The sequence below is a fragment of the Mustelus asterias genome, chromosome 6, assembly GCF_964213995.1.
Source record: "Mustelus asterias chromosome 6, sMusAst1.hap1.1, whole genome shotgun sequence".
NCBI classification, from domain to species: domain Eukaryota; kingdom Metazoa; phylum Chordata; class Chondrichthyes; order Carcharhiniformes; family Triakidae; genus Mustelus; species Mustelus asterias.
In genome coordinates, this window is record NC_135806.1 from 84,751,503 (window position 1) to 84,772,926 (window position 21,424).

The 21,424-nt window shown below is 43.8% G+C and overlaps 1 protein-coding gene across 1 annotated transcript in view; it reads right to left on the minus strand.

Annotated features, from left to right (window-relative positions):
* mcc (MCC regulator of WNT signaling pathway) overlaps positions 1-20,812 on the minus strand; it is a 183,291-nt gene extending 162,479 nt beyond the window's left edge. The window contains exons 1-2 of the mRNA XM_078214653.1: positions 20,694-20,812; positions 14,113-14,360 (exon numbers count right to left, since the gene is read on the minus strand). Coding sequence (XP_078070779.1) covers positions 14,113-14,360; positions 20,694-20,812 — 367 coding nt within the window. The remainder of the gene's footprint in view (positions 1-14,112; positions 14,361-20,693) is intronic.
* Between the last annotated feature and the right edge of the window lie 612 nt (positions 20,813-21,424).

The following is a 21,424-nucleotide window of genomic DNA, read 5'->3' on the forward strand; positions in this document are numbered from 1 at the left end:
GCAATACATTTCCAAGTCAGGATGGTGTGTTGCTTGGAGGAACCTGTAGGTGGTGGTGTTCCCATGCGTCTGCTGCCCTGATCTGTCTGGGTGGTAAGGCCACATGTTTGTAAGGTGTTGTTAAAAGAGCTTTGCGTAGTGCATCTTGTAGATAATATACACTGCAGCCACTGTGCCTGGTGGTGGAGAGGCACCAATCAAGCAGGCTGCAGTATACCGGATAGTGTCAAGCTTCAGTGTTACTGGAGTTGCACTTACCTAGGCCAGTGGATCACACTCCTGACCTGTGTCTCGTAGATGTTGGACAGACTTCAGGGGATCAGGATGTGAATTACTCATCGCAGGATTCTCAGTTTCTGACCTGATCTTGTAGCTACAGTATTGAGCTACAGTATTATGCCTGGTCCAGTTAAGATTCAGGTCAATGATAACCCTTCAGTTGTTGATTTGTGGGGGATTCAGCAAATGGAGATTCTTTGAATATTTTAAACCAGAGGTGGATTCTTGGTAAACAAGGGGGTGATAGGTCATCAGGGGTAGGCGGGATGCAGATTTGAGGTTACTATCAAATCAACCATGATCACACTAAATTACAGAGCAGGCCCAAGGAACTGAATGGCTTACTCCTGCTCCTTGTTCATATGTTTGTATGTAATGCTGTTGCAACCAGGAGAAAATGGTTAGATTCCCTCTTGGTGGAGATGGCCTTTGCCTGACATTTGTGACACCACTTTATTTCCACATTCTGATTTCTACACTTTTTAGTAGGATGGCCTTCTAAAGGGATCTCAATATGCTAGATACGCAACATGTCTAATTAACATGGTGCAACAATCAACAAAACCATGTTGGACTACATAACTAAAACAATAGATAACATAACAGAAAAGGCAATGATACAAACTCCCATCGGACTACACCTTACTGTGTCTAGTAATAGGCGCCAAAACAAAGGAAACATTCAAGGATTGGAAGCAGAGATGAATCACAAAGCTAGTCATTATCATAACAGGCAATGCAAAGGTTGAGCATTCCAGCCTCATAAAGGAGACATCCCAGAGGTGATCACTTAGATCTATGGAAGTCATAGGTACAGAAAAGGCCATTTGGCCGCCTTTCAATAAGATCATGGTAGATCTGATCGTGGCCTCAACTCCTGTCTGCCCTCCTTGACTTCCTTAAAAAATTCCTCCTGCTCTCCCTTTTATTCCATTTAGGCCTTTCATTCTTCTGTCTCCCTCCTTTTTGAATAGTGATGGTAACATTTGCAGCTTTCCAATCTACTGGGATCTTTCCAAAATCTAGAGAATTTTGGAAGACTACTATCAATATACACTATTTCTGCAGCCACTTCTTTTAAGATCCTAGATGCATACCATCAGGTTTAGGAAACTTGTTAGCTGATAGTCCACCCTCAATTCCGTTCCACCATTCAATTATATAATGGTTGACCTGTACCTTAAATCTATCTAGCCATCCTCAGTTCTAATCCTTTGATATCTTAAGTTTAGAAACTGTGCCCCCAGTTCGAAATTCCCCCACGAGGGGAAAACATCCTTTAAGCATCGACCATGCCAAGCTCCCTCAGAATGTTTCAATAAGCATAAGCCCAACTTGCTCAAGCTTTCCTCTTAAGTCAATCCCTGCATCCCAAGAAAAAACCAAATGAACCTTCTCTGAGTTCAGAGTATTACCTCCAACATAATATTTCCCTCCTTAAATCAGGAGGCCAAAGCTGTGTGAAGTACTCCAGGTGTAATCTCATCCATGCTCAGTACAGTCAGAGTAAGACTTTCCCCCTTTAAATTGTGGTTTTCAAAAGGAAATTGAATATTTATCTGAAGAAAATAAATGGCAGGATTACAGGGGGAAAAAGCAAGAAAGTGGAATTCGAGGCAAGGTACTAACATGGATTGACGATTGGCTGTCAGACAGAAGGCAGAGAGTTGGGATAAAAGGTTCTTTCTCAGAATGGCAACCGGTGACAAGTGGTGTCCCTCAGGGTTCAGTGTTGGGGCCACAGCTGTTCTCTTTATATATTAACGATCTAGATGACGGGACTGGGAGCATTCTGGCCAAGTTTGCCGATGATACAAAGATAGGTGGAGGGGCAGGTAGTATTGAGGAGGTGGGGAGGCTGCAGAAAGATTTAGACAGTTTAGGAGAGTGGTCCAAGAAGTGGCTGATGAAATTCAACGTGGGCAAGTGCGAGGTCGTACACTTTGGAAAAAAGAATAGAGGCATGGACTATTTTCTAAACGGTGACAAAATTCATAATGCTAAAGTGCAAAGGGACTTGGGAGTCCTAGTCCAGGATTCTCTAAAGGTAAACTTGCAGGTTGAGTCCGTAATTAAGAAAGCAAATGTAATGTTGTCATTTATCTCAAGAGGCTTGGAATACAAAAGCAGGGATGTACTTCTGAGGCTTTATAAAGCACTGGTTAGGCCCCATTTGGAGTACTGTGAGCAATTTTGGGCCCCACACCTCAGGAAGGACATACTGGCACTGGAGCGGGTCCAGCGGAGATTCACACGGATGATCCCAGGAATGGTAGGCCTGACATACGATGAACGTCTGAGGATCGTGGGATTATATTCATTGGAGTTTAGGAGGTTGAGGGGAGATCTGATAGAAATTTACAAGATAATAAAGCTGGCAGGGACACTTCAGGCCAAATGACCGCCTTCTGTGCTGGAAGCATTCTGTGATTCTATACTCCATCCCCCTTGCCATGAAAACTAACACCCTATTTGCCTTCCTAATCATTTGCCGTGTCTGTATACTAACATTTGCGATTCATGTACAAGGACACTCAGATCCCTCTGTACCACGGTATACTGTAATCTCTCTCCAATTAATTAATGTTCTGCTTTTCTGTTCTTATCAAAATGGAAAACTTCACATTTCCCCACATATACTGCATTCATAACATTTTAACCCACTCATTTAATACCATATCACTTTGCAGACTCTTTGTATCCTCACAACCTGCTTTCTTAGCTATCTACATTTAGCTACAATACAGGACTTCATCCAAGTCATGAATATGGTTGAGGCCTAGGACTGTGGTGACCATTAGTTACAGTTTGCCAAACTGAAAATATTGTATCCATACTCTTGGCTTCCTGTTAATTAGCCAATCTTCTATCCATGCTAATATATTATCCCCAACATCATGCGTTCTCATTTTGCATAGTAACCTTTTATGTGGCACCTTGTCAGTGCCTTTTGGAAAACCAAATGCACTAAATCAACAGCTGCTTGTTATATCCTTAAAGAGCTTTAATAATTTTTTCAAACAATTTCCCTATTGCTGACTCTACTTGATCGTATAATGACCTTCTAAATGTCCTGCTACTACTTCCTTAAAAATTATTTTAGCATTTTTCCCAATGACAGATGTTAGGCTAAAAGGCCTTTCATCCTTCTGTCTCCTCCTTTCTTGAATAGTGATAGTAGCATTTGCAGCTTTCCAATCTACTGGGATCTTTTCAAAATCTAGAGAATTTTGGAAGACTACTATCAATGCATGCACTATCTCTGCAGCCACTTCTTTTAAGACCCTAGATGCATGCCATCAAGTCCAGGAAACTTGTTAACTGATAGTCCACCCCTCAATTCTGTTCCACAATTCAATTATATAGTGGTTGATCTGGACTTTAAATCTATCTAGCCACCCTCATTTCTAATCCTTTGATAACTTAAGAATCTATCGATGGCATTATTTCTTGAAAATTTCAACCGACCCAGCACCCACAGACTTTTGGGGAAGCAAGTTCAAGATTTCATTCAGAATACTTTCCAAATGTACTCCTAAATGGTCTATTTCTAATAACATAGATTGGTTTCTATGTTTCTATGATTCCTCGGATGAGAGGATTTTCACTTGAGCAGAGATCCAGTTGAATGGACACATATTCTCTGAAGCTTAGAAGAATGAGAGGTGGTCTAATTGAAACAAAAGATTGAGAGGACTTGACAGGTGGATGCAAAGAAACTACATTTCCTGGCTGGGTCATGATTTGCAGCGTTGACCATGTAGGACTTGGATGTGGAAACATTTCTTTACAGAGGGTGTGGATCTTCAGAATTCCCTACCCAGAGGATTGTGGATGCTCAGTCATTGATTATATTCAAGGCTGTTACCAATAGATTTTTGGACTCAAAGAGAATCAAAGGATAAGGCGAATGAATGGAAAAGTACAGTTAAGGTCAGAGATCTGCCATGATCCTGCGGAACTATAAGCAGATTCAAGGGGCTACATGATTCTCTAGCCAGGATCGAGAGTCTTGAAGACTGTGTTGCCTGCTCAGTGCCAGGGTTCAGGACATCTGCTCTGGGTTGAAGAGAAACATGCGGTAGGAGAGGGGAGGATCCTGTGGTCATGGTCCATATAGGTACCAATGACATGGGTAGAATGAGGTTCTGTGTAGGTAGTTTGAGGAGTTAGGCATTACATTAAAAAACAGAACGCCCAAGTCTATAATCTCTGGATTATTACCTGAGCCACATGCAAATTGACAAAGTGCACATAAAATTGGAGAGATGAATGCATGGCTCAGAGACTGATGTGGGAGAAGTGGATATCGGTTCGTGGGACGTTGGCATCAGTACTGGGGGAAAGTGGGGGAAATGCCATTGTGACCGCCTACATCTGAACCATGTAGGGACCAGTGTTCTTGCAGACCGTATAATTAGGGAAGTCAAGAGGGCTTTAAGCTAAAGAGTGGGGTTGAGGTTTCAGTTGCTTGGAAAATTGGGAAGTCAAAGTTAAAAGTAGGATTGCAGGTTAGTGATCAGTCTGAATGTCAGAAAACTACAGGTAGTGACAGGTCATAAAAACATTATATTACAGCAAGGACTCATACAAGATCCTTAACTAGGAGGGGGAAGGGTTCCAAGAATGGAAAGCTAAAAAATTCAGGGGTATATGAGGGAGCGGTGGCACAGGATAGTGAGGGGATGTTCAGTGTCATAATGTGACAGGCTGGGGCAGGAAACATAAACAAAAATACGTAACAGACCAAATCCAGAGCTGTAAAGCACTGTAAAAAAAAATCTAAGCTAAATATACTTTATCCGAATACTCAATTTGCAACTAAATGAGTTGCGAGGACCAGTTGAGAATGATGTGTCAGCAATGATCAAAACATGGTTACAGGATGACCTGGATTGGGTACTCAGCATTTCAAGATGTACAATATTCCAAAAGAACAGGCCAAAGGGGAAAGTAAGTGGCGTAGCGTTGTTAATCAAAGAAGGTTTCAGAGCAGTGCTGAGTCGCAGCGGATGGTGAGGTGGAATCAGTTTGGGTTGAAACCATGAACAGCAGGGGAAGGAAGACAAGTGTCGGAGTACACTATAAGTGACGAACAGTGGACCCAGTACCAATCCCTGCAGCACACCACTGGTCACAGGCCTCCAGTCTGGAAAAGCAACCCTCTACCCCCTCCCAGCAAGTCAATTTTGTATCCGCTTGGCTAGTTCACATTGGATCCCATATGATTTAACTTTACTGATCTGTCTACCATGCGGTACCTTGTCGAAAGCCTTGCTAAAGTCTACTGCACTGCTCTCATCTATTTTCATGGTCTCCCCTTCAAGAGACTCAAATTTTTAAGACATGATTTCCCACACACAAGCTGTGCTGACTATCCCTAATCAGTCCTGCCTTTCCAAATGCATGTAAATCCTGTCTCTCAGAACAATTTATCCACCAATAACATTAGGCTCACCAGTCTGTAGTTCCCTTACTTTTCCCTGCTGCCTTCCTTAAATAACGGCACAACATTTGCCTGCCTCCAGCCTTCCGGCACCTCACCCCTGGCTTTCAATGATCCAAATATTTCCACTGGGGGCACTGCAATTTCTTCCCGAGCTTTCCATAATATTCTGGGATACATTTGATCAGGTCATAGGGATTTATCTACCTTTATGCATTTTAAGACCTCAGGCCAAGACTTCTTCTGTAATGTGGATGCTTTTCAAGATAACACTATTTACTTCCCAAGTTCACTAGTTTCGATGTCTTTCTCCAGGATAAATACTGACAAGAAATATTCGTTTAGGATCTCACCCATCTCCTATGGCTCCACACATAGATGACCCCATTAACCTCTGAGGGGCCCTATTCTCTCGCTAATTACTCTTTGCCCTTTGGATTCTCCTTTACCTTATCTGCCAAAACTATCTCATAGAAACATAGAAAACTACAGCACAAAACAGGCCCTTCGGCCCCACAAGCTGTGCCGAACATATCCCTACCTATAACCCTCCATCCTATTAAGTCCCATGTACTCATCGAGGAGTCTGTTAAAAGACCCATTGAGTTTGCCTCCACCACCACTGACGCAGCCGATTCCACTCGCCCACCACCCTCTGTGTGAAAAACTTACCCCTAACATTTCCCCTATACCTATCCCCCAGCACCTTAAACCTGTGTCCTCTCGTAGCAGACATTTCCACCCTGGGAAAAAGCCTCAGAGTCCACCCGATCTATGCCTCTCAACATCTTATATACCTCTATTAGGTCTCCACTCATCCTACGTCTCTCCAAGGAGAAAAGACCGAGCTCCCTCAGCCTATCCTCATAAGGCATGCCACTCAATCCAGGCAACATCCTTGTAAATCGCCTCTGCACCTTTCAATCTTTTCCATGTCCTTCCTGTAATGAGGCGACCAGAACTGAGCACAGTACTCCAAGTGGGGTCTGACGAGGGTCTTATATAGCTGCATCATTATCCCCAGACTCCTAAACTCAATCCCTCGATTGATAAAGGCCAGCACACCATACGCCTTCTTAACCACCTCCTCCACCTGCGGGGCCGATTTTATAGTCCTATGGACCCGGACCCCAAGGTCCTTCTGATCCTCTACAGTACTAAGAGTCTTTCCCTTTATACTGAACTCCTTCATCCCATTTGACCTGCCAAAATGGACCACTACACATTTATCTGGGTTGAAGTCCATCTGCCACTTCTCCGCCCAGTCTTGCATCCTATCTATGTCCCTCTGTAACTTCTGACATCCCTCCAGACTATCCACACCCCCACCAACCTTTGTGTCGTCGGCAAACTTACCAACCCATCCCTCCACTTCCTCATCCAGGTCATTTATGAAAATGACAAACAGCAAGGGTCCCAGAACAGATCCCTGGGACACACCACTGGTGACCGACCTCCATTTAGAAAAAGACCCATCTATACACACTCTCTGCCTCCTTTGGGCAAGCCACTTCGGGATCCACAGGGCAGCAGCCCCTTGGATCCCATGCCTTCTCACTTTTTCCCTTTTTTGCCCTCCTGATTTCCTTTTAAGTATACTCCTACATCCCCTATCCTCAAGGGATTCGCTTGAGCCCAGCTACCTATACCTGACATATGTTTCCTTCTTTTTATTGACCAGAGCCTCAATATCTTTAGTCATCCAGTGTTCCACACTCCTGCCATCCTTGCCCTTCAAACTAGCAGGGACAGGCTGGCCCTGCTCTCTCATTATTGAAAGTCTCCCACTTGCCAGACGTTCCTTTACCTGTGAATAGCCTCCACCAATCAATATTTAATGTTCCTGTCTAATACCATCAAAATTGGCATTGCCCCAATTTAGAACTTCAACTTGTGGACCAGACCTATCCTTTTCCATAATTATTTAAAACTAATAGAATTATGATCACTGGTCCCAAAGTGTTCCCCCACTAACAGGGACAAGGTGCTGCATAAGAGGCCGGTGCATAAAGTAAACGCCAGTGGGATTGGAGGAATTTTTTTAAAAATTCATTCATGGGACATGGGCATCGCTGGCTGGCCAGCATTTATTGCCCATCCCAGTTGCCTGAAGGCAGTTGAGAGTCAACCACATTGCTGCGGCTCTGGAGTCACATGTAGGCCTGATCTGGTAAGGAGGGCAGATTTCCTTCCCTCAAGGACGAGTGAACCACTTGTTTTTTTTCCGACAATCGGCAATGGTTTCATGGTCATCAGTAGATCCTTAATTCCAGATTTTTTAAAAATTGAATTCAAATATTGCCATCTGCCGTAGCGGGATTCGAGCCCGGGTCCCCAAAACATTAGCTGAGTTTCTGGATTAATAGTCTAGCGATAATACCATTAGGCCATCACCTCCCTGTGTGTTAGCATGGATTGAAAACTGGCTGTCACATAAAAAAAGAGTTGGAATAAACGGACCCTTTTCAGAGTGGAAACATGCGACTAGTGGACTACCAGGGATCAGTTTTTGGCCCGCGATTGTTTACAATTTACATTAATGTCCTGGAGGAAGGACAGAATGTAAGGTTTCCAAATTTGCCAATGAAACAAAGATAGGTGGAAGGGCAGGTTATGACAAGGATATTGTGATTCTGCAACGGGAGGTAGACAGATTGGGTGACTGGCAAAAACTTGGCAAATGAAGTTTAATATGGTGAAGTGCGAGATCATGCATTTTGGTAGGAGGAATCAAAAGGCAGATTATCTAAATGGAGGGAGACTGCAGGTGAGTGAAGTACAGAGGAATCTTGGTGTTCCAGTGCATGAATCAAAAGCCTAGCCAACAGGTCCAACGAGTAGTAAAGGCGGCAAATAGCATTTTGGCCTTTATTGCAAAGCGGCTGGAGTTTAAAAATAGAGAGGTTTTGTTGCAATTGTATAGGGTGTTGATGAGGTCTCACCTGGAATACTACCTACAGTTTCTGTCCCCTTACCTTAAAAAGGATATAGAACATAGAACAATACAGCACAGAACAGGCCCTTCGGCCCATGATGTTGTGCCGAGCTTTATCTGAAACCAAGATCAAGCTATCCCACTCCCTATCATCCTGGTGTGCTCCATGTGCCTATCCAATAACCGCTTAAATGTTCCTAAAGTGTCTGACTCCACTATCACTGCAGGCAGTCCATTCCACACCCCAACCACTCTCTGCGTAAAGAACCTACCTCTGATATTCTTCCTATATCTCCCACCATGAACCCTATAGTTATGCCCCCTTGTAATAGCTCCATACACCCGAGGAAATAGTCTTTGAACGTTCACTCTATCTATCCCCTTCGTCATTTTATAAACCTCTATTAAGTCTCCCCTCAGCCTCTTCCGCTCCAGAGAGAACAGCCCTAGCTCCCTCAACCACTCCTCATAAGACCTACCCTCCAAACCAGGCAGCATCCTGGTAAATCTCCTCTGCACTCTTTCCAGCGCTTCCACATCCTTCTTATAGTGAGGTGACCAGAACTGCACACAATATTCCAAATGTGGTCTCACCAAGGTCCTGTACAGTTGCAGCATAACCCCACGGCTCTTAAACTCCAACCCCGTTAATAAAAGCTAACACACTATAGGCCTTCTTCACAGCTCTATCCACTTGAGTGGCAACCTTTAGAGATCTGTGGATATGGACCCCAAGATCTTTCTGTTCCTCCACAGTCTTCAGAACCCTACCTCTGACCCTGTAATCCACATTTAAATTAGTCCTACCAAAATGAATCACCTCACATTTATCAGGGTTAAACTCCATTTGCCATTTTTCAGCCCAGCTTTGCATCCTATCTATGTCTCTTTGCAGCCTACAACAGCCCTCCACCTCATCCACTACTCCACCAATCTTGGTGTCATCAGAAAATTTACTGATCCACCCTTCAGCCCCCTCCTCTAAGTCATTCATAAAAATCACAAAGAGCAGAGGACCAAGCACTGATCCCTGTGGCACTCCGCTAGCAACCTGCCTCCAGTCCAAAAATTTTCCATCCACCACCACCCTCTGTCTTCGATCAGATAGCCAGTTACCTATCCAATCGGCCAACTTTCCCTTTATCCCACACCTCCTTACTTTCATCATAAGCCGACCATGGGGGACCTTATCAAACGCCTTACTAAAATCCATGTATATGACATCAATTGCCCTACCTTCATCAACACACTTAGTTACCTCCTCAAAAAATTCAATCAAATTTGTGAGGCACAACTTGCCCTTCACGAATTGGTGCTGACTATCCCGGATTAATCCGCATCTTTCTAAATGGTCGTAAATCCCATCCCTAAGGACCTTTTCCATCAATTTACCAACCACCGAAGTAAGACTAACCGGTCTATAATTACCAGAGTCATTTCTATTCCCTTTCTTAAACAGAGGAACAACATTCGCCACTCTCCAGTCCTCTGGCACCATCCCCGTGGACAGTGAGGACGCAAAGATCAAAGCCAAAGGCTCTGCAATCTCATCCCTTGCCTCCCAGAGAATCCTAGGATATATTTCATCAGGCCCAGGGGACTTATCGACCTTCAGTTTATTCAAAACTGCCAGTACATCCTCCCTCCGAACATCTATTTCCTCCTGCCTATTAGCCTGTAACACCTTCTCTTCCTCAAAAACATGGCCCCTCTCCTTGGTGAACACTGAAGAAAAGTATTCATTCATCACCTCGTCTATCTCTACTGACTCCATACACAAGTTCCCACTACTGTCCTTGACCGGCCCTAACCTCACCCTGGTCATTCTTTTATTCCTCACATGAGTAAAAAGCCTTGGGATTTTCCTTGATCCGACCCGCCAAGGACTTCTCATGTCCCCTCCTAGCTCTCCTAAGCCCCTTTTCCAGCTCATTCCTTGCTAACTTGTAACCCTCAATCGAGCCATCTGAACCTTGTTTCCTCATCCCTACATAAGCTTCCCTCTTCCTTTTCACAAGACATTCCACCTCTCTCGTGAACCATGGTTCCCTCACTCGGCCATTTCCTCCCTGCCTGACAGTAATGTTGGAGTATATATATATATAGTAACGTTGGAGACAGTCCAAAGGAGATTCACCAGGCTAATTCCTGGGATGAGAGTGTTGTCCTATCAAGAGAGACTAAATAGCCTGGGTCTGTATTCCTTGGAGTTTAAAAGAGTGACAGGTGACCTTATTCAAACATACAAGACCTTGAGGGGACTTGACAGGGGAGATGGCGAGATGTTTTCACCAATGGCAGAGTCTCAAATAAGGGGACATAGTTACAAGATAAAGGGCCAGTCATTTAAAACAGAGGTGCACAGAAATTTCTTCTCGCAAAAGTTGGTAAATTTCTGGAATTCTCTGCCCGAAAGGGTAGTGGAAGCTGAATCATTAGAACAAAGAACAATACAGCACAGGAACAGGTCCTTCGGCCCTCCAAGTCTGCGCCAATCATGATGTCTACCTAAACCAAAACCATGCGCGCTTACAGAATCCGTGTCCTTCCATTCTCATCCTATTCATGTAATCGTCTAGTTGCCCCTTAAATGCCACTATCGTATCTGCTTCCACCATCTCCCTGGGCAGCGCGCGTTCCAGACATTCACCACCCTGTGTAAAAAAAACTTGCCTCGCACATCTTCTCACACATTTTCCCATGCACTTTAAACCTATGTCCCCTAGTACTTGACTTTTCTACCCTAGGAAAGAGCATCTGACTATCCACTCTGTCCATGCCACTCAATCGCGTAAACCTCGATCAGGTCACCCCTCGACCTCCATCATTCCAGTGAGAACAAACCAAGTTTATTCAACCTCTCCTCATAGCCAACACCCTCCAGACCAGGCAACATCCTGATAAACCTCTTCTGTACCCTCTCCAAAGCATCCACATCCTTCTGGTAGTGCGGTGGCCAGAATTGTACACAATATTCTAAATGAAGCCTAACTAAGGTTCTGTACAGCTGCTGCATGGCCTGCCAATTTTTATACTCAATGCCCCGACCGATGAAGGCAAACATGCCGTATGTCTTCTTGACTACCTTATTCACCTGTGTTGCCACTTCAGTGATCGATGGACATGTACGTCCAGATCTCTCTGCCTGTCAATATCCGAAGGGTTCTACCATTTACTGTGTAATTCCTATATGCATTGGACCTTCCAAAATGCATTACCTCCCACTTATCCGGATTAAACTCCATCTGCCATTTCCATGCCCAAGTCTCCAACCAGCCTATATCTTGCTGTATCTTCTGACAATCCTCTTCACTAACCGCAACGTCACCAATTTTTGAGTCGTCTGCGAATTTAGTAATCAGACCAGCTACATTTTCCTCCAAAACATTTACATTTATTTATACTATGAACAACAAAGGTCCCAGAACTGATCCCTGTGGAACACTGCTAGTCACAGCCTTCCATTCAGAAAACCACTCCTCTACTGCTACCCCCCGTCTTCTGTGGCCAAGCCAGTTCTGTATCACCTTGCCAGCTCTCCTCTGATCCCGTGTGACTTCATCTTTCGTACCAGTCTACCATGAGGTACCTTGTCAAAGGCTTTACTGAAGTCCATGTATTCAACATCCACTGCCTTTCCCTCATCTATCAACACTTCCTCGAAAAACTTGATCAAGTTAGTGAGGCACGACCTCTCCTTCATAAAACCATGTTGTCTATCACTAACAAGTCCATTTGTTTCCAAATGCGATTAAGTCCAGTCCCTAAGAATCTTTTCCAAAGATTTCCGTACCAATGACACAAAGCTCACCGAACTATAATTTCCTGGATTATCCCTGCTGCCATTCTTAAACAATGGAACAACATTAGCTATCCTCCAGTCCTCTGGAAATTCACCTGTAACCAATGAGGATACAAAGATTTCTGTCAAGGCCCCAGCAATTTCTACCCTTGCCTCCCTCAGTATTCTGGGGGGTAGATCACATCAGATCTGGGGACTTATCTACTTTAATGCTTTTTAAGACATTTTAAAACTACATTTAATATAGTAAGCATGTGGGTAATTGTTTGTCTGACAGGTGCATATTTCTGCAAGAATAGGGGGACAAAATTCACTATGGACCCTTGAAGAACGTGGTATTAAAATTAGAAATAATGATCTTAGTGAAATAATAATGTCACAAACCATGACAATTAGTCAACTGAAATCATTTTTTTAAGAAGTTCTTAAAAGTGGAGGTGAATCGATATTAGATAGATCAAGAGTAGAGGGCATGGGGAAATGGGACAAAAAAGGAATTGAGGCCGGAATAGATTAGCCATGATCATATTGAATGGCGGGGGAGGGTTCAAGGGCCTTGTGGTCTACTCCTGCTTCTATTTCTTGTGTTATGCCCTGGATTCCCGTGCATAAAGAAATACATTTTCTCAATCCAGCCTATCCAATGCCTTTAAAATGCCTCAATTAGGTCTTTCAACCTTCTAAACACAAGGAAATACATGCCAAGTTTATGCAACCTGCGCTGATGAAATATCTTCAGCCTGAACCATTGACTCTATTTCTCCCTGCACAGATGCTGAGATCTGAGCATTTTCTGTTTATTTCATTTCAAAATTTTAAGGCCTCAAATAATTCTAATGATTTTGCACTCTAATCCCTCCCAAGGCAAATGCATCTTTCCTGGAGTTCAATGGACAAAAATGAAGCAATGTTCCAGATGGCTTTGATCAACACACTTCAGCGTAACCTCCTTACTTTTCAATTAATCTTCATGAGATCTGTTACAGAATTTTATATAAAAGATTTTTGCACCATTCAATTGCAAATCAAGATATCAGCTATTTCAGTCTACATAGTTTACATTCACCATGTCCAAAAGTAGGGGTTATATGACATAAAACTATATTTAATATAGTAAGCATGTGGGTAACTGTTAGTCTGGCAGGTGCATATTTCTGCAAGGATAGGGGAACAAAATTCACTATGGGAACTACCGTTGGACCCTTGAAGAATGTGGCATTAAAATTAGAAATAATGATATTAGTGAAATAATGTCACAAACCATGACAGTTAGTCAACTGAAATCATTTAAGAACATACATTGAAAATGAGTTTTATTCCATATTACATACACACTTTCCCTTGCATCACAGATGACTATCACGACAAACATAGCCAACCTAAGCAAAGCACTGCAAGCAGTTAATGTTAAATGACATCTTCCCATTGAAGATCTAATGATTATTGTACATTCAATACAAGTTTAGAATGAGAATCTGAAGTGTAGCATTATAAGTTACAGCCACCACATTCAACTATGACATTGTCAAATACATTATGACATATTCAGATGCATACCAATTACAACTAGGGTGGAACATGTTCATGCAGCATCAGAGTGTATTAGAAATTACACAGAAGTAAAGATTCATCTGTTATGCAGCTACATACCAAGACTGTTATCGCTGCTGGTTGGCCATGAAGCTATTCGATCACGTAATTTTCTTTTTTTGCAAGATTCTTGAGACTTCACTGAAAGTTCACCTTCTTCCTTCCTTATTTCAGAAACCAACTGCATACGACAACGTGCAAAATCCTCAAATGAGATTTTTCCATTCTCATCTGCTCCCAACTGATGCATAATCTCTGCTACCGATTCCTCCATGTTTAGTTGCCGACACACCATTAGCAAGTCATTCCTGAAGTGATGAACAAAGAAAAATCACCACATTCACCACATCCTTCCACATTTATAAAAACTATATTCCCTAGCAGCGTTGCACTTGGTAAAGTTAAAATAGTTGACGCAATGTACCAGTCATATACAATACAAGGGAGTCAAGGTTAATGGGGTCCAGGCAGGAAAGTGGAGTGAGGCCAAAATCAGATCAACCATGATATAATCGAATGGTACTGCAGGCTCAGGGAAAGCAGAGGGGGTAGTATGACCTACTATTGCTCCTATTTGTTTTGTCCTTATGAATGGACACAACTGGGATATATATATTTTATTTACATATTATATGAACACACACATTGTTGAAGGCGGGGTTGCACGGTGGCACAGTGGTTAGCACGGCTGACTCTCAGCACCAGGTACCTGGGTTCAACTCCCGGCTTGTGCAGAGTCTGCACCTTCTCCCACTGTCTGCATGGGCGGCACGGTAGCACAGCGGTTAGCACTGCTGCTTCACAGCTCCAGGGGCCTGGGTTCGATTCCCGGCTTGGCTCACTGTCTGTGTGGAGTTTGCACATTCTCCTCGTGTCTGCGTGGGTTTCCTCCGGGTGCTCCGGTTTCCTCCCACAGTCCAAAGATGTGCGGGTTAGGTTGATTGGCCATGCTAGAAAATTGCCCCTTAGTGTCCTGAGATGCATAGGTTAGAGGGATTAGCGGGTAATATGTGTAGGGACATGGGAGTAGGGCCTGGGTGGGATTGTGGTCAGTGCAGACTTGATGGGCCGAATGGCCTGTTTCTGCACTGTGGGGTTTCTATGATGGGTTTCCTCCAGGTACTCCAGTTTCCTCCCACAGTCCTAAAGATGTGCTGGTTAGGTGCATTGGCCATGCTAAATTCTCCCCCAGTGTACCCAAACAGGCATCGGAGTGTGGCGACTAGGGGGTTTTCACAGTAATTTCATTGCAGTGTTAATGCAAGCCTACTTGTGACTCTAACAAAATAGAATTTTAAAGGTGACAGAACAGGCTGAGGAAGTGGTTAAAAAATCATACAGGATCCTGAGTTTAATAAATAAAGATTAAAAAAGCAAGGAATTAAGCTGAATATGTTTTTTAAAAACTGATTTGCCTCATTTGCAGTATTGTGTCCTATTCTAGACATTAGGAAGGACATGAAAGGGTGCAGAGAAGGTTTACAAGAATTATTCCAGGGATGGGGGACTTATGTGGATGGATTGTGGAAGCTGTGGCTGTTCTCCTGAGATGGTCGAGAGGAGATTTGATAGAGGTGTTGAAAATCATGAGGAGTCTAGATAGCAGGTAGAAACTGCTCCCATTGTGGGAAGGGTCAAGAACTAGAGGACACAGATATATGATTGGCAAAAGAGCCAAAAGCAACATGAAGGTAAACCTTTTACATAGCTATTCATTCAGACTGGGAACACGGATGGGGTGGTAGAGGCAAATTCAATTATGGTTTTCAAAAGAGAATTGAATGAGTACTTGAAGAAAACAAATTGCAGAGACAGTGAAAGGTCAGGGAAATGGGATTAAATAATTGCTCTTGCAGAGGGCCAGCAACGACTGAACAGGCCAATTGACCTCCTTCTGTATTATAACCATTCTATGATTTTCATAAGACCATAAGACTTAGGAGCAGAATTAGGCTATATGGCCCATCGAGTATACTCCGCCATTCAATCATGGCTGATATTTTTCTCATTCCCATTCTCCTGCCTTTTCCCCATAACCCCTGATCCCCTTATTAAGCAAGAATCTATCTCTGTCTTAAAGACATTCAATGACCTGGCCTCCACAGCCTTCTGCAGCAATGAGTTCCACAGATTCACCACTCTCTGGCTGAAGAAATTCCTCCTCATCTCTGTTTTAAAGGATCGTCCATTTAGCCTGAGATTGTGCCCTCTGGTTCTAGTTTTTCCTGCTAGTGGAAACATCCTCTCCACGTCCACTCTATCCAGGCCTCGCAATATCCTGCAAGTTTCAATAAGATCCCCCCTCATCCTTCTAAACTCCAACAAGTACAGACCCAAAGTCCTCAACCGTTCCTCATGCGACAAGCTCTTCATTCCAGGATCGTTCTTGTGAACCTCCCCTTTCCAAGGCCAGCACATCCTTCCTTAGATACGGGGCCCAAAACTGCTCACAATACTGCAAATGGGGTCTGACCAGAGCCTTATACAGCTTCAGAAGTACATCCCTGCTCTTGAATTCTAGCCCTCTCGACATGAATGCCAACATTGCATTTGCCTGCCTAATTGCCGACCAAACCTGCAGGTTAACCTTAAGAGAATCTTGAACAATGACTCCCAAGTCCCTTTGTATTTCTGATTTCCTAAGCATTTTTCCATTTAGAAAATAGTCTATGCCTCCATTCCTCCTTCCAAACTGCATAACCTCACTTTTCCACATTGTATTCCATCTGCCACTTCTTTGCCCACTCTCTTAACCTGCCCAAGTCCTTCTGCAGCCCCCCCTGCTTCCTCAATACTACCTGTCCCTCTACGCATCTTTGTATCATCTGAAAACTTAGCAATAGTGTCTTCAGTTCCTTCTTCCAAATCGTTAATGTATATTGTGAAAAGTTGTGGTCCTAGCACCGACCCGAGGCACACCACTAGTCACCAGCTTCCATCCTGAAAAAGTCCCCTTTATCCCCACTCTCTGCCAGCTGCCAGTCAGCCAATCCTCTATCCATGCCAGAATCTTACCCTTAACACCATGGGCGCTTAACTTATTTAACAGTTTCCTATGCGGCACCTTGTCAAAGGTCTTCTGGAAATCTTAATAAATCATGTCCATTGATTCTCCTTTATCTAACTTCCTTGTTACCTCCTCAAAGAACTCTAACAGATTTGTCAGACATGACCTCCCCTTGATGAAGCCGTGCTGACTCAGTCCTATTTTATGCACTTCCAAGTACTCCGCTAGCTCAACTTCAATAATGGAATCTAAAATCTTGCCAATGACCGAAGTCAGGCTAACCGGCCTATAATTTCCCATCTGCTGCCGCCCTCCCTTCTTAAACAGCGGTGTTACATTAGCTACTTTCCAGTCCTCTGGGACCCTCCCTGCCTCCGGTGATGCCTCAAAGATCACCACCAATGCCTCTGCAATTTCCTCAGCTATCGCTTTTGAGAACCCTGGGGTGTAGTCCATCCGGTCCAGGTGATTTATCCCTTCAGATCTTTCAGTATCCCCAGAATCATCTCCTTATTGATGGCCACTGCACTCACCTGTGCCCCCTGATTCTCCTGGAGCTCTGGCATCGCACTGGTGTCTTCCACCGTGAAGACTGATGCAAAGTATCTATTCAGTTCCTCTGCCATTTCTTTGTTTCCTATTATTACTTCTCCAGCCTCATTTTCCAGTGGTCCAATGGCTATTTTTGCCTCTCTCTTCCCTTTTATATATTGAAAAAACACTCCCTATCTTCTTTTATATTACTAGCTAATTTACACTCCTATTTCATCTTCTCCCCCCTTATTGCTTTTTTAGCTGTCCTCTGATCGCTTTTAAAGGCTTTCCAATCCTCTGGTTTCCCATTAATCCTCACCACTTTGTATGCTTTTTCTTTTGCTTTTATGCTGTCCTTCACTTCCCTCGTCAGCCATGGATGCCTCATCCTCCCCTTAGCAGATTTCCTCCTCCTTGGAATGAATTTCTATTGTGCCACCCGAATAACCCCCAAAAATCCCTGCCATTGCTGTTCCACTGTCTTCCCTGCTAGGCTCTCTTTCCAATCAACTCTGGCCAGCTCCTTCCTCATGTCTTTGTAGCTACCTTTATTTAATTGTTACATCTGATTCCAACTTCTCCCTCTCAAACTGCAGGGTAAATTCTATTATATTGTGGTCACTGCTCCCTAAATGTTCCTTTAAGGTTCCCTAATCAAGTCTGCCTCATTACACATCACCAAATACAGAATTGCCTGTTCCCTAGTAGGCTCTGTCACAAGCTGCTCCAAAAAAACCATCTCTTGGACATTCCACAAATTCCTTTCCTTGGGATCCACTACCTACCTGATTTTCCCAGCCCACCAGCATATTGACGTCCCCCATGATTATTGTACTATTGCCTTTTTTTAATATGCCTTTTCTATCTCCTGATATATTTTCTGCCCCACATCCTGACTACTCCTAGGGGGCCTGTACATAACTCCCATCAGGGTCTTTTTACCTTTGTGATTCCTCAACTCTACCCAGAGATTCTATGCCTTCTGATTTTATATTGCTTCTTGTTATCGATTTAACTTCATTCCTTACTAACAATGCAACCCCACCCCCTTTGCCCATCTGCCTGTCCTTCCAATAGGACACATATCCTTGGATATTTAGATCCCAGCCCTAATCCCCTTGCAGCCACGTCTCTGTGATGCCCACAACATCGTACCAGCCAATTTCAATGTGCGCAGCAAGCTCATTTACCTTGTTCTGTATACTGCGCGCATTTAAGTACAACACTCTCAGTCCTGCATTGACCACCTCCCTTCTCATATTTGTCACCTTTTTTGCTCTGCCTGAGGTTACATTCCTGCCACCTTCTCTGTTCTATTACGTGCTCTGGAAACTTTACTAACCTCCCCTGAGCCCTCGGCTCCTTTAACTAGTTGAAAGTTCTCATCATTAACCTGCACTTCTACCCTCTCCTTTAACTTTGATTTTCTAATTCTCCATACAACTGACCACACCCCCCCCCCCCTCCTCTCTCCCTATTTAGTTTAGAGCCCTAGTTATACGATTCGCCAGGACTCTGGTCTCAACATGATTCAGATGAAGACCATCCGTCGGGTCCTCTTTTCCCCAATATAGGTGCCGATGTCCCATGAATTCAAACCCATTCCTCCCACACCAATCTTTGAGCCACGCATTTACCTCCTTAATCTTATTGACCCTGTGCCAATTAGCTGGCGGATCAGGTAGTAATCCAGAGATTATTACCTTTTTGGTTCTGTTTTTTAATTTAGCTCCTAGCTGTTCATACTCCCTTAGCAGAACCTTTGTTCCTGTTCTACCTATGTCGTTGGTACCTACCTGGACCACGACAGCTGGATCTTTACCCTCCCACTCCAAGTTCCTCTGCAGCCCAGATGAGATATCCCAAACCCGAGCACCAGGCAGGCATTACAACCTTCGGGATTCTCGATCCTGGGTCACAGAGAACAATGACAATGCCTCTAACTATACTATCCCCAATTACGAGTACATTTCTTTTTTAGTAGTGTTTCTTTTTCAGCATGGCTGTCGCTCAATTACTTACACATATGTTCTGCTAGTTGTTCAGTATCAGTTGGAGTTCATCGATTGTGTAATATGTTTGAAAATTCATTCTGTTCGCTTCAGCGAATTACCTTTATTCCTCGCAATCAGTGTGCTAACGTATTCACCAGTTATGCGTTCTTTAAAACTTTTACAAAAAATATTTCAATGACGTGATTTAAATCGATGTGTAAACTCAATGCTGTGTTTGTTCGTGGTTTAATTATTTTTCGTTCAATTGCACTTTATTCATGTGTGCACTTGGTGTCTCAATGCTCCGCTCTCAACGACGCAGGAGAACTATTCTACTGAGTAGTTCGGCACCTTTGGATACCCACAGATTTACCTTTAAACAAGTAGAGAAAAAAACCCCGACTTATTTGATTTATTATTAGTTATTAATTTACTTCTTCACATCAACCAATCACAAACCAGTTTTTTCGATTAAATCGTCAATTTAAAAAAACTTCGTCAATCGTTTAGTTCAGGCTCATCACATTCGTGTTACTTCAAACGATGGCATCGGGATTCTCCAAAAATTCTTATCAAACGCATTATCTGCCAACATGGGAAATGTTGCTTTTGGCTTTCCAATTTAAATGTCCATGTCTTTTAAGTCTGTCTGATGCTCGATCATTTATTTTGTTAAAACACTAGTAAGTTCGGAATCAAAACAAATCTGTGCAAGTTTCAGGACAGAATGAGAAAGTCTCTTCCTCCTGAAAGCTTTCTCTCTGCAGCACACGATACAAGGTGCATGGTTTGATATTGTTACAACTTGTGCCAGACTCAATCTTTCCCGATTATTCACTACCGCATTTTAGTTCATGCAATTTAAAACGCATCGACTTCTACAAAGTTTCTTCACCCCTCCCCCCCCCCCTCCCAACTGCTGTAGCAAATGAGGTTAAAGTTTATCATGCATATTGCAGCTGGCCCCCAGCACCCTCCTCAGCATTTTAAACTATTGTTCGCAGCATTTAAGATTTTCCGGTGATCTCACCAAACCTCAATGTTCTCTCTCTCTTCTCCCCTGCCCCGAGGCAGTGCTTGGAGCAGGAGCAAGACACGAGCCCTACCTGCTGATGTAGCCGTCGCCATCCCCATCACAGGTCTGAAAGAGCCGCTTCATCCTCTCCTCCTCGCCGGTGCTGGAAGTGTCACTGCTGCCACTGCTCGCGCTCACTGCCGCCGCCATCTTCTCCTCACCCAGCCCCTAAACTCCCGACGTCACATTCAGTCAGCCAGGCAGGCAGGGCGCGCGCGCGCACCCGCACGAGAACCGGGTTCCAAACGATAACTGCACGCTCCAGCTGCCACCTCGCTCCGCGCGCAGCCCACATCACCCCCCCCCCCCCCCAAAAGAAATCCCATCCACTCAGAGCCAGCACGCTCAGGGCCATTTGCGCATTCGCTGCCAGCCAGCTGCGCACGCGGAGGGAAAGGGTGAGTTGTTGTCAGGTGAGGGAAGGGTCTATCACCTTTGCCGACATCTGGATGCAAGATAGGATTGACCACCAATTCTTCTGTCAACCCCCAGAACCAAAGAGAGAGAGAGACAGACAGGTCCAATCTTCTTGACTCAAAATGCTTTCATTGTCATGTTTTGTACCCCTCTCCCAGCCTTCCCACAGCTCTAATTATGACAATGACAAATCTGCTGCCCTCCCCTCATTTGTTCTCTACAGATCTATTATTTGCTAGCTGTCTCCCGACCTGCATTAATGCTGTTTTCTCAATCTCTGCAAGTCAGTGATTCTCTCCTGACCTCATGTAAATCTGTTGTCATCCTTTCTCGCTATCTGCGGTT